At 39.9% G+C, this 14,008-nt stretch overlaps 1 protein-coding gene across 2 annotated transcripts; it reads right to left on the bottom strand.

The window, feature by feature from the left end:
• Nucleotides 1–244: 244 nt before the first annotated feature.
• On the bottom strand, nt 245–13,941 carry ascc1 (activating signal cointegrator 1 complex subunit 1). 2 transcript variants are annotated; one of them, XM_079237416.1, is made up of 10 exons: nt 13,726–13,941; nt 13,513–13,615; nt 13,305–13,402; nt 13,038–13,216; nt 12,786–12,919; nt 10,850–10,969; nt 10,627–10,751; nt 9,973–10,046; nt 7,618–7,762; nt 245–472 (listed from the first exon to the last, which is right to left on the bottom strand). In XM_079237416.1, the coding sequence occupies exons 1-9, from the start codon at nt 13,847–13,849 to the stop codon at nt 7,646–7,648; spliced, it is 1,074 nt and encodes a 357-aa protein (XP_079093542.1). In that variant the 5' UTR covers nt 13,850–13,941; the 3' UTR covers nt 245–472; nt 7,618–7,645. The 2 variants fall into 2 exon arrangements, with proteins under 2 accessions (XP_079093542.1, XP_079093543.1); XM_079237417.1 differs by lacking the exon at nt 245–472 and adding an exon at nt 4,538–5,502.
• Nucleotides 13,942–14,008: the final 67 nt, after the last annotated feature.

The raw sequence follows: 14,008 nt of genomic DNA, 5'->3' as shown, positions 1-14,008 counted from the left end.
GAGCGGAGGAAAGCTTCATTTGAACAACATCAGACAACAGCGCAAGCAGTGCAATTTGAAGGGTTGCTTATCTGTAAATATTTGCAAACACAACCCTTTGCTGTCTTACAAATAGCTGGTAAGGCTCAACACGAGCTGCGCTGCTTATCAGGGCAGTACATATTCTCACATGTTGGGACTACTCAGCGAGGATCGCTGCAGGAAATCCTGGTACAAAGCAATTCATTGCAACAGGCTAAGGGTGGATGCTTTACACATTTATTTATTCCTGCTTTTAAAAGAGAATGTTGAAATGAGGCAATTCCAAGCTCCAACTGATTATAACAAAAATATTCAGCAAAGACACTCTGTTGCGAGTCCCCTAATGTTCATCATGTGATGTTTCCCACAGTGATTTACAGTCAAAGGAGAGTTTCTTCATCAGCCAGCCACACTGAACACTTCTCATCCTGCTGCCATGTTCATCCGTGATCTGCAACACACAGTCAGTGATTAATATTTGTACTTTAAAGCACCCCAGGGCTGAAAATAATGATTATTTTCATCTACAATGGCTGCTTTTGATTTCTTTCTTTTTGGGACTCCATTATTTAGCCTATAAAATGTCAGAAAATAGGGAAAGAATTTCAAGGTTACATCTTCATAATTGACAAACAGACCATGAACAAAAAGATGTGCAATTTAAAAAGGCATGAACAAAAAATAAAGCAGTAAATCCTCACATTAGAGAAGGTGGAATTAGAGAATGTTTGAAATGTTTGTTTGATAAATGGCTTAATCAATTATAATTGCTGATTCAATTCCTATCGATCAACTAATCTAAAAATCCAATACTAATGACAGTTTAAATGCATTTAGTCAGGATATTAAGGCAAAGCCAAACACTAATACAATCAATAGATTTAAGAAAACTGTATTCATGTTAGTGGGTTTAGTGTAGCTGCATTGAATCACATCTTTTGTATTGAGTTATGTAATTTACGTGTATCCGTATTTTGATATTTTTCAGCCGGTACATTAAGCCATTAAATACCAGTGACCCAATAAAACCAAACAAATTCTGCTTCTGCACTCCTTCTACGACAGCCACTCTTTGTGGAGCAGCTCCTGCCTGTGATAGGGGCTGCCACTGTAAAGTGTTCATACAAAAATATGTAGCCTGAAAGCAAGTTCCTGCATAGGAGAACCATCAAAAAATAAACCACATCGGGAGACATTTTACAAGTGCCGTAATCTCGAGTGACTTACAGCTGTAAGTGGAGCTGCTCTAAACGCATATAGAGCTAATTCAATTGGACTCGAACTGGGTCACACAGCTATTAAAAGTGGAAAGTTAGTTGAGAGCCGTCTGAAGGCAGTTTGCATTTGCCAGGAAAGTACTGGAGCTGCTGGGTTTGCACTTGCGGGCAGCAGGGGTGGAACCGAGTGAAGGATCTTTTTCAATTAAATGTACAACAGACAGAAGCTGGCTAATATTGTGAACTCTTGGCATGCTCAGTCTCTAGATGATGTGTTTTCAGTCTGCATATCAGCTTATACCAACTACTATAAATGACAAATCCCCCATCAGTTTTACTACTCTGCATCCTTCCAATATGAAACGGCATTAAGTGCTGTGTGAAGGGATTGAAGAGGATGGATAAAACACTTGAGGAGAAGTCAGGAGGAAGATTTGTTTCAGGGTTTATAGATCCGATACGGAGAGAGTTTACAGCGGTAAAGCCAAACTTCTGCATATTAAATCTGAGGCTTCAGATTTAATATGCAGAAGTTGGTAGCGTTGGTACCATGGTAGCGACTATCTGGTGAACATAGCGGATCATTTAGCTGCTAAAGAGCCAGATATTTCCCTCGTGAGCTGCTGGAGATCAAAAACAGAGATAAAAGGAGAGTGAATATTGTTTATCAGGTGGGTAGAAACACAACTCCAAACGAATGCTAATCCTGCTCCTTGTCTGCTGTATGAGGAAATAGGTAACAACGCTGTAATATGTCGTATAATATGTTGGGTTTACAGCTTCCTCTGCCCTCAAGCAGACAGAAAAATATATTCAAGCTGCTTTAATGTAAATAATTTGAAAATTAAATTGCCGCCGATATGAAAAACTGATTTCATGTCACTGTGAAACAATCAAAGATTTAGAGAAATTGTTAATCGTTTAAGAAATGTATTAACTAAAAAATGCCAAAAGAATTAATTAGTTCCAGCTACTCAAATGTGAATATTTGTTGTTTTTCTATTTTCTATCTATGAATATCTTTGGATTTTGGACTGTTAGTCTGACAAAATAAGCAATTTCAAGTGTTATGAGGATTTTAAAGTATTTTCAGACATGTTATACGTTACGCATTTATCTACAAAAGGTAATATAGATGAATTGATGATGACAAAAAAAAGTTGCGGCTCTATTTAAAACCCTCCGAGTGCAAAGTGTACATAAAGTAAACAGCAGCTCAGAATGACTACCTGCTGTTCAAACACCGGGCTTTGTGCCTCTCCTCCCTGTGTGGATGCCTCCAGCAGTAAACAGACGTGGACAGCTGCAGGCAGCCTTCAGACTCCGCACTCTGAATGATAAAGAGCTGCAGCAGCGATCACCTGCCTCCTCGCTGGAGACACAGATTAGACATTTCAAATACTCCAGCCTTGGCCGTCCTTCAAGGCCGTCCGTGCCCATTAGTGACAGAGTGATTAGTGTGACATTCAAACGGCGGTGGCAGAGTCACATCCAACGTGAGAGACCAGTCAAAGGGAGGCGCGCTGCCATATTTCACCGCTAACAATATCCAATTTGAGAGATTTCGCTGGCTTTGTCGAGCAGGATCCTTTGTGGAGCACCTTTGTAACTTCTCGTGGAGAGACGCGTTTGATCGCTCAAAAGACCCTCTTAAAACAATCTGAGGATTCAAGCTTGTTAAGGGGAAACATGCCACCGGACGGCGAGGCTACCTACTGAAATGTCATCTTAGTGCTTCCTTGCTGTCAAGTCCACCCTTTCAGTTAATTGGATTCGGATCAGAATATTCTATGGAGCTGATCAACATTGGCGCATTAAAAAAAAGGCACACATGGGTAAAACTTAGCGTGACCTTAAGAAGTAATTAGCCACTTAAAATCGATTTCATGTGTGTTCGTACTCTGAGAATACAAATCAAACGTATCTACTGTATTCAAAAGGTCACGTCTGTCAAACATCATCTTTCTCTCCGCCAGCAGATGTTAACGCCGGCTCCTCTGAATGAAAAGCTTGATTTCTAATCACACGATGAGAAATTGTATAGTGCGGTTATGAATATCAAAATCCCAAATGTGCTAGAAAAGTTTGACAATTGATCAAGTAAGACCCATTTAAAAAAAAAGAAAATCTACTTTGAAAACTGCCATGAAATTAAATATGCAAATTGGATAGAGGCCTAAACAATACTTGGTGGAGATAACGCAAGACTTCAGCTACCAAACACAAATTCATTTTAATTGCTGAAAGGTTCAATGTATTTTTACGGACTCATTTAAGCGATTGCTTTGCCTTCACTTTCAAAATCACAACTTTTTCTTTCTGGACTTTTAAAAGAAGACTAAAATGTTTCACACCCAGCTCCCGAGTCTCCTCAGATCCTCAGAAATAAGGATGCAGATCCACAGAAGGAAATGTGTCCGCGGTATCACAGAGAGACGCCGAGGGCTCATTCATCCGGCTCATTGAGAGGAACGTATACTAGTCTCGAAATCTCAAGGGGTCAGGTTGGAAGTTTCCACAGCAGGCAGCACAGAGCTGACTAATTAGGGTGAGAGATGTGGCAGGGACAGAAACAAATATGTACGACGGGAAGTGCGTAAGCAAGCTCACCCACACAGACGACAAAGCAACGTGACTTTGTTGAGTCAATGCAAATCATTTCCCACAACATATTCAAATCTGTAGAAATCAAACAAAAAGCTGGAAGTAGCATTTCTGTTAGATTTCTAAATCAAATGCAACTGAAGGCCATTTTTATGGCCGGCCATCAATCAGCATTTCACTGAATTCATCAACCAAAAACGCCAGCTTGTTCCGCCAAATGTAGGAATCTTCAGTTTCTTTATCCATTATTAAATCTCTCTGAATTTTGACCCGTTAGTTGGACAAAACAAGTGATTTAAATACGTCACTTTGCATTGATAAGCAGTATTCAAATATTCGACAAATGGTGTATAACACACTTTACGGATATAATTGTTTGTAATAACATGAATGACCTATATATATATATATATATATATATATATATATATATATATATATATATATATATATATATATATATATATATATATATATATATATATATAGGAATATATATATATATATATATATATATATATATATATATATATATATATATATATATAGGAATATATATATATATATATATAAGGAAAACAAACCTGTAATAATATAAGATTTCTTCATAGGAGAAGTTATCATTTTCGCCATGTACGTTAATAAACACACAAATGTCCTTATAGCTGTTTACAACTACATTATGGTGTTTTATAAACCATTTATTAAATGTTTCTATTGGATATATAAGTGTACCATTTTCTTACATTTCATGATTGTTAAATGAATAGAGAAAATAATGGAATAATTAACTGATACTGAAAACCTAACTGTCATCGCAGCCTTAAAGTCCAATATGTTCCTGATCTATGCAACAAAACACACATATGGCCATTTAACTAAAACATCTTCAAATCCACAAACATCTGAAATGCGGTCGGTGTCTGAATCCGTCTGCGGATGACGTATGCTCCTTCATTTGTGTTTTCAGTACGATCATTAGTGAAGACATCTGTCCAGCGCATCCTTAATCATGTCCCTGCCAAAGGAGGCGAGGACGCACATTCTCAATGAATTTCATTAACTTGCAAATCACCATCTCTCTCTCGCTCGCTGTGCTTATTATGAGCAAGTGTTGGCAATTCCCAGAATCCTCTCTGTATCTGTTACCTGAGAGTGGCACTACGCAGGACGTGTACTCCTGATCCACAAACAAGGATGCTCTCACCAGACAGGGAGAGGATAATTAGGCGCCTTTTCGTGGGTCTGATAAGATACACTTTCAATGTCACTGCGTGGACGGCCCAACTGGCTGGCTGTTTCCTGATGATGACATTTGCGTGTGCCTGTGTAATGGCGTCTGTTGACATAGCTCCAGGACAACGGGGGTGGGGGGGAGTCATGCCAGTGCTGAGATGGGGAGGGTGGACAGCATGGGACGGCTGAGCTGACAAACAAAAAGCGCCCTCAGTTTCCATCAGTGTAACTTTTGGCCGCTCTGCGATCGCCCTCCTGCATGCCAAGCAGAGCACATCGCCAGCTGAGGGGAGGGTTGAAAAACGCTCTATGACGCCGAGAGAGAGAGAGAGAGAGGCCAGGCTCTGTGTCCGATGTCTGTATTCACTGACACACTCGACAGACGGGAGTGGGAACAGGGTTGTGGCTTCATGTGGGGACGGCACTGATAAAAGAGGTGGAGAGAAGAAAAAAAAACAAGACTGGTGTAATAAATCATGTCAGTGACGCATTAACACAATCATGAGGCAGCGAGAGGAAAAGGAAACGGGTAACACTCAGTTATGATCACTGTGAAAGCAGATTCTTTCAGCTATGAAAGTTCAGACATTTCTTTGTAAACTTTTTCCTAAATGTTTAAGTCTCACTATCTGCTCGCAAAAGTCGGGAGTTCTTTAAAATATTGGTTGAAGAAAGTTGAGAGAAGTCTGATCAGCTATATCAGCCGTCATCGTTGACAGGTGAGACAGTGCAGCAAGAGCTCTTACATTTTTCAGCCATTACCACTGACTTCCTGTATGACCAGACTGAATGCATATGAAACAAACCGGCCAATAATCTTATAAGGATGCACAGGTCAGGGCATTTTGTCAGCTTGTAGGTAACCCTGTATTTGAATGTTGATAATTACCAGGTGACAAAATAGAAATGGGAAGAAGTACTCAGATCATTTACTGAAATAAAAGTTTCAATAAAAAATCAGTTGTTCTGGATTCAAAATGTAAATGAAGTGTTGTCGCTGTTGTGGAGCTCATTTTAACTTTATGTATTGTTGTTTAGTTTAATCTATATTAATACATAATTTCATACAAGTTCATCAAATGTTTTGTATTTAAAAATGTGACTAGAGCCATAAAATGGGCTCCTCTTATACGCTGGCTGTGAGATTGAATTAATACAACCCACAAAAGGATAACACCTCGACACTATTAGGCTGTAAAGGTATAAAAAAATATATTTAATTAAAATAAAAAATAAAAAATCAGCAATGTATTTAGATTTAGGCAATTTCTTCGGAGTTGTCGTATAAGACGCATCATACAATCGTGCCAACAAATAAATTAAACTCAACAAGCTGCCAGAGTAGCAGTGGCTGAGTGGTGACGAGGTACCGTTTCTTAGCAGTGTGTGTGTGTGCTGGTATTCTGATAGCTGGGAGCCAAACACACCGTCAAGACAATAAAAGTGATCCAACTGTTTTTGTCCCACTGCGTGTATGGTCACCGAGTTGAGGCTCGGTAGGTGATGCACTCAGCTGTGTCATCACTCGCTGACTAAGAAGGGGGAGTGAGGAGTTAACAGGCAGTCTGGAAATACAAGGTGTTTGGAGAAAGTGTGAATCACCACAACCACGAGAGGTGGTGGAGCATTCAGCCATAACTGGCCACCTGAAATATTATGCAGTTTGCTGCAACAGAATTAGCCGTGGACAAACAAAGAGGTGCACTTACTCACAGACAACAGTGATTGCATGATCCTCGTTGCGGAGAAAGTAAATATAATGGAATACAAATACTATATTTACCTCTGAAATGTAGGGCATTGAGGTATAAAATAGAATGATGGACATCTAAATTAAAATGAAGTACAGTACTTGAGTAAATGTAATTTGCTACTTTTGAACCAGTGTGTTCCACAAAATGTCACATATTATACAGTAATATATTTGATGCATCTTTACAGAAATTAAACGCTGACATGAATCCGAGATTAAAGCTTCTGATCTGACTTTCACACACAAAGTCAATCATCGCCTCTCGAAGAGAACAACAGAGCTGACATTGATTTACTGTGACTCCCATCCAAATGAAAAGCTATCCATTGTGAACAAATGCCCAAACATGCAAAAGTAAATCAAGCCAAAAGTAATTAGTGTCGTTTTTTCATGTTTCCTTTTTGACTGCCTGCTCCATTAAACATGTATTAGTCATTTGTTTTGATGTTGTTTGACTCAGGCTCCCTGACGAGAACCGATTGTCTGAAGACTTAAGTACAAAAGCAGAAATGTGACTAACTTGTGCATTTCAGAGTGATTTTGCATGCACGCATCATCTTTTGAGTGAGATTTAGTCTGAACTATCAATCATTTTGCACTCTGATCATTTCATTTTTCTGCATAAACTGTTCCTAAGGGGTTTTAGAAAACAAAGAATTTGGTTCAGATACAGGTGGAAGTAATTTGCAAAAAAAAGAAACAACCCTATGCTGCCACCTACTGGACAACACCAGAAAGACCACTTCAATATTCTGCTGAAAACTTTTTTCGTTATTAATTTCCCACCTCAGAATCTGCTCAGTCCTGTTGAAGCTCAGGAGAAGGTGGTGCTCCCTGCAGAGGTGTAGTAGCCCGAACAATCGGTCGAATATCTCTGAGACAGCAGGACAGAATTCAGCTCAAACTCTCCAAAACGATAAGCAGCAAATTTCTGTAATGGAAACAGCAAATATCTTTACATAATGAAATAAAAACACCATTAATACAAAACATCATCATCACACCCTATTTGAATAAAAATTTCCCAATCTCAAAAGTAGTCCAACCACTTAACAACAAAAAAAAGTCAGCACTGTGTTGTAAAACTTCGACCTGACTTGTTAAAGTCTGCAGGAAGAAAAAAGATAAACCGGCACTCACAATCATGGAGTTACCATGGTTACGGGCGACTGAGCTCTTGCTAAGCGCCCTTGTGTCATTTTCAGAGAAGGGAAGATGAAGGATTTTGTTATTCAAACAAAAATCTTCTCTGCATCGGAAAGGAAGCTGAATTTTAGAGCTTTTTTTTTTTAATCTGCCGTGTCAACTGGGTGTCACATTTTAGTCGTCACACACACAAAGAAACTGCACCTGAAGGTCTCGCTCTGAGTGCTGCTTTAAGAAGGAAACAAACTTCCACACAGGGGTTTTCTTGTTCCTTAAAATAACCGGTTTAATCGATTTACTCTTTGGCAGTAAATCTTTCTACCAGCCAATATATTTGTAGCACCTTATTTTTGGTTAAATGTTGGAATCTTATCTTAAGCACTGATGCCATTTGAAAACATAACGAACAGTGGATGTTTGGTTTGATTTGTTTGTTTGTCAGCAGCAGACAGAAAAACTTCTTGTACGATATCCATGAAACTTGATGGAAAGGTGAAGCACGGGCCGAGAACGAAACCATTACAGTTAAACGCAATATTTATGGAGACAGCCTTCTAGTTAGTTTGCTCTTATCCTGGTTCCAGCACGTTGGGCAATAAGTAACTTGTTTTTTAAATGAGCTTTTCTTTGGCACATTAAAATGCCTGTCACACACACACACACCATAGGACAAAAAAAAACAACAGGCCCTTCTACACAATTGTTGTTGACATGTCAAAGTAGGGAAGCGCACAGGTGTGAATAATTAAATGAAAGATGGTTTAATTAAATTTAGCTGCATCAGTTCCTGCCTCACTGTCGTCTTACTGGGACACTTGATTAGAACGGAGCCATCGTTATTTGCAACAAGAACCTTCCACACTGACAGACTTAACAGATTTAAATACTAAACATGTTTGTGATATGACACTGGGGCGACCACAGCTGCCTTCTAATATATCAGGTGGGTTTACATCTAATTACATATCGCAGATGGCCTTGGAACATACCAGCCTGAAATTAAATTACATTACATTTAGCTGACGCTTTTATCCTAAGCGACTTACAATAAGTGCATTCAACCATGAGTACAAACTAAGAACAACAAAAATCAAGAAAGTAAAACTACAAAGTGCTATAAGTAAGTGCCATTCAAGTGCTACTTTCTTTATTCAAGGTATTGTCGGAAAAGATGTGTTTTTAGTTTGCGGCCAAAGATAGAAGACTTTCTGTTGTCAATGGGGAGCTCATTCCACTGTTGAGGCGCCAGGACAGCAAACAGTCGTGACTTTGTTGAGTGTTTAGCACGCAGTGACGGAGCTACAAGCCGATTGGCAGAAGCCGAGTGAATGAGCTGGGGTGTACGGTTTTACTGGTCCTGGATATAGATTGGACCCGATCTGTTCGCAGCACGGTACGCAAGTCCCAATGTTTCAAAGCGGATGCGGGCCACCACCGGTAACCAGTGAAGGGCACACAGGAGCGGAGTAGTGTGGGTGAATTTGGGGAGGTTAAAGACCAGTCGAGCTGCTGCATTGTGGATGAGCTGCAGAGGTCGGATGGCACTAGCAGGTAGACCTGCCAGGAGGGAGTTATAGTAGTCAGGCACGAGATGATCAAAGCCTGGACAAGAACCTGTGCCGCCTTCTGACTGAGAAGGGGACATATTCTCCTGGTGTTGTACAGCACGAACCTACAGGAGCGTGCTGTTGCGGTAATATTGGCAGTCAGGGAGAGTTGACTGTCGAGTGTCAGAATTTTAAGACGTATTATTTGGCAAGCTCTTTTATCCCAATGGGACTTCAAAAGCAGTGGAAATGTCAACCAGCAGTGGGAAACCCTGTTTACAATGTGCAGACAATATGGCGCAGTACTGCTGCAGATCAATAGTTAATTTTCACATATATTTAACAAAACATGTCTCATCTTTCTTATAGTTTGCCGAGTTTTACAGTTTGGATGTTCGCAATCCAGCAGTATTTGAAATGGCAGGCGGGAGTAACTATTTCATCTAACCTTTAATATGTTTCTGGCATCAAAAGCTTCACGTTCACTCATGGTTTGTCTTCTGGGGCCGCCCGTGTCTTCGACTGGAAAAACACCAGAATGCAAAAGATAAGATGAACAATGTAGAAAAACAAGTGCCTCTCATGACCAAACATGTCTACTTGCTGCTACAGTGGGAAACAGCAAGGTGTCAATCAAGGCCATTTAGTTGTGAAACAGGGGCTAAGCAGAGGGGGAAAAAACTGATTTTAAATCGTTTACATTCTAGCAAACATGGTCAGCAGTGACACAGCCCATCCCTTGTGCGGGGTTGTTGGTCAGCGCAGTACAAATTTGAGAACTGGAGCTGGACTTTATCCACGGACAAAATGAATGAAGCCATTGTCAGAGTACTTGGAAAACATGCCGCTTGGTGCACGTCAACAGAGCTGCGGCCAAACGGAGAACTGGCTGCCTGATGCTTATCTTCAGGAATTTGTTATTGTAATTAAATATTCAGCTTTGTCCTCACTGCAGCTCAGGTCCAAGCTAGGAGATAATGAGGGCACATTGGCAAATAGGTTGAGGGCAGGAGCTACCAACGTGGTCACAACAGGTCAATAACCTTGTTTTTAACCCAACTACTGGCACATAATGCTGCGTGCATGAAATGTCCTTCTTTACCTGTGGAGTCCTTTCTGAACAGGGTGTTCATCACAGTGGCATGCAGCTTCACTCTGTCCCACTCTCTGACCATCAGCCCTGCTGAGACGAAGTGCTCTACCAGCCGGTCCGCAATCACCTGCAACCTTAAGAGCAGCAATAGGAAGAAGGAAAAAAAAAAGTGATGCGTCAACTTTGTAAATGTATGTCTTTTTTCCACGTGATTTGTTACCGGTCCACTTACTTGTCAGATCTGTCTTTCACATTGACCTTGGCATACAAGACGTCCACCATGGCTGGGTCATCATTCATGTACTCTATACCCGTCACCTCCAACGGCAGAGGCTTTCCCTCTGTGAGGTCTCTGATGGCAGACAGCGAAAAGCAGATTGCAGTGATGGTTTTCAGAGTCTGACTCATTACATTACATTAAATTTCATTTAGCTGACGCTTTTATCCAAAGCGACTACAATAAGTGCATTCAACCATGAATACTCAGAACAACAAGAATCAAGAAAGTACAATTTCTTCAACAAAGTTAAACTACAGAGTGCTATCCGTAAGTGCTATTTAAGTGCCACTAAAGTGCTACTACGGTGCTACCGTCCTTATTCAAGGTGAAGTCGAAAAAGATGTGTTTTAAGTTTGCGATGGAAGATGTAGAGACATTCTGCTGTCCTGACTCTTGAGCAATAAAAAGGTTCCTCTGTTTCTTCTGTGTTGTACTCCAAGTGTTCTTTCTTGTGCATTTGAAACTGAGTGTACTCCCACATTTATCTGATCCAATCATAATAATGAAATCTAATCCGATTCAATCTAATCTAATCCAGCAATTAAAAGGATACAGTTACATAATCTGATTAGATATTTAAGAATAAGGCAGGTATTATTTAGTTTGTTCTTATTGACAACAAATCCCATGAATAAGCCAAAACAAACAATACAAGTCCACATCTCAATACTGTACAATTTACCCAGCCTTATCTGTGGCACCCAGCCAAGAGTCCGTTTGTTATTACTGAGGATCCTAAGCTTTAAAAACGTGTCAGAAATAGATAATTTCTTCGTAAAAAAGGATATATCATGTCTTAAAAGGAGGTGGACCCTGTAGCAAATGTGACTCAAACAGGAGGCAGACTACTTTCTGCCGTGGATTTAGCTGTAGTGAAAACCACCACATATCTCAATATAGAGATAGAGACTGAGGTTTGGCAGTCAGTTTTGAAACGTGTCCACACGTCATACATTTGTGCACGTCACAGTCTCACAATGCAAAGTAGTACACAGAGTCCACTGGTCTAAAAGCAACTATCCTGGCACTGATCCAAATTGTTATAAATGTCACCTAGGACCAGCAAATTTACCCCACATGTTTTGAACTTGTGCTGCCTTATCTCGATTTCGGGAAGTCTGCTTTTGACACGCTCTCACTCACTGACATCCTCTTTTTATGACCTTACTACGTTTAGCAATTTGTCACATTGCTAGCGAGGCGGGGTATCCTGATGCATTGGAAGACTCCCCACTTAGATAAAGGAGGCCCTATCCTTTGTGAAATCACAAAAGAATTAAAACACAAATGTTCACACTATTTCTTAAATTGTGTTTACAAATAACTTTACAGTATTGTATTTTGGATGCATTTTTATGTTCCAATTTGTTCAATTTATTTATTTTCTCGTGGTTGTACCATTGATACTAACCACTTGTCTTAGTATCACTAGTACCTCGATAAGTATAAGTATATATATATATTAGCCAGCTAAGATTTTTTAGTCAATTCGTCTTTTTAGTTTGGCTTTTTCATGCAAAATGATTTAGTTCATAGAAACTTAGAAGCACATCTCTGGTAAACACAACATATAAAGTGGTGCTTTTGTGTCATTCTTTGGGAGTGTTAGAGAACTAAGAAGTAATTAGGTCGAGTACGGCTGTAATAGTAAATAACAAATGTAATACAAACACAGTGCATATATACACATGCTCACAGTAATGAACACAATGCAACAGTGTGGCTCATCGATGAGGAATAAGTTACATCAGGCTTTGGCAACACATACAACACTTGTTTGTATGATTAATTCATTGATGCCCTTTCATGAACTTTGTTCACAACAACAAATACCTAAAATACCACCAGATTTATACTTTGGAGCAGTCATTCTTTTTTTGGAAAATACCTGATGAAGTTTTGGCACTCTTGGAGGTGTTCGCATGCTTTTCTCACTTCCGTGTCGTTTAACAGAGCCAAGGTGCCGATTGTCAGGTGAAGCTTTGCAGGGTTCTGAAAGATGCTTCCCTCTACTCCGTGATCCTACACGTCAGGGAACAACAATTAGTGAATATTGAATGTATAATGTGCTGATCTTAAACCATACATGGCCACCACTGGCCCCCATCAATCAATACCACCCATGTTCCTTCTACAGTACCTGCGAACACTGCTGCAACACCTCGTCTTTGAAGCTCAGGAATCCTTCTTGAATTTTGGGATCATTCAAGTGGAACGACAGGAAATGTGTGAAAGGCTGCTTCTTCCGGAAACCCTCAATGAGGACCTCAACTCGTGTGACTGCAGATGAGACTGCAGCTTTATGGGGCCCTGTGACAACTGTCAGGCAGAAGAATGAAAGTTGAGGGGACATGTTTTGTTTCAGGAGCTGTTCTCTCACCTGTTTTAAGACGCTCTTAATCCTCACCAATCTGTCCTTCTACTCCTGGTTTTGGGATGTTGATGGATGTCTTTGTGTCAAACTCCAGACGTTTGCGTGTCTCTCCTTTTTTCCCAATGATGTATCTGCAGAACAAACAAAGTGCACTGCTTAGAAACAAAACATCTTGTGCTGTTAAAATTGGGGATGATACCAAACAATCAAAAGATGTGTCTTTTGTAGATGGTTAACTCACTTGTAAAGAACACTTGGGACATCGATAGCACAGCGATATCCCTTATCAGTCTGTTCAATGGGGATGGCATCACAGGCTTCATCATCTGCAAGGTCTTCACTCTCTAGACACAAATATACAGATGTATTACTGTTTTTTTTTTTTTTAAGCAAGTGTCTGCCTGGCAGCACTGTCTGCGACATCATACAAATTCACTAACAGGACTCAAGTTACCTGGTGGTCCCATGTAAGACACATCTTCTTCTTCTTCTTCTTCCTCATAATGTTCTTCCTTCATGATATTCCTTCGGTACATTCTCCCATTTATATTAATGAGAGCTGGACGTAAAACTTCCATAATGTCGCAACTCTAATCGAACAACACAAATATATCTCTATATATCGTCAGTAAGCAAGCGAACTATTAACCGGAACATAAATTATCTTATGTAGTATTTCGAAATATTTCATTTGCTAGCAAGTTGCTGGTTAGTTGACGTTCACGTATCTGTCTCCC

Source organism: Taurulus bubalis (assembly GCF_910589615.1).
Source record: "Taurulus bubalis genome assembly, chromosome: 2".
In the NCBI taxonomy this organism is placed as follows: Eukaryota; Metazoa; Chordata; class Actinopteri; order Perciformes; family Cottidae; genus Taurulus; species Taurulus bubalis.
Note: the sequence above shows the minus strand (reverse complement) of the source record. Positions and strands in the feature narration are given on the sequence as shown.

Bases quoted from the DNA above. Each gene is read 5' to 3' on its own strand.
- ascc1 (XM_079237416.1), bottom strand. From the start codon at position 13,849: ATGGAAGTTTTACGTCCAGCTCTCATTAATATAAATGGGAGAATGTAC. The intron at 13,403-13,512 runs GTGAGTTAACCA...TTTGTTCTGCAG, and splicing joins GTCCCAAGTGTTCTTTACAA to ATACATCATTGGGAAAAAAG. The intron at 12,920-13,037 runs GTACTGTAGAAG...CCTGACGTGTAG, and splicing joins TGTTGCAGCAGTGTTCGCAG to GATCACGGAGTAGAGGGAAG.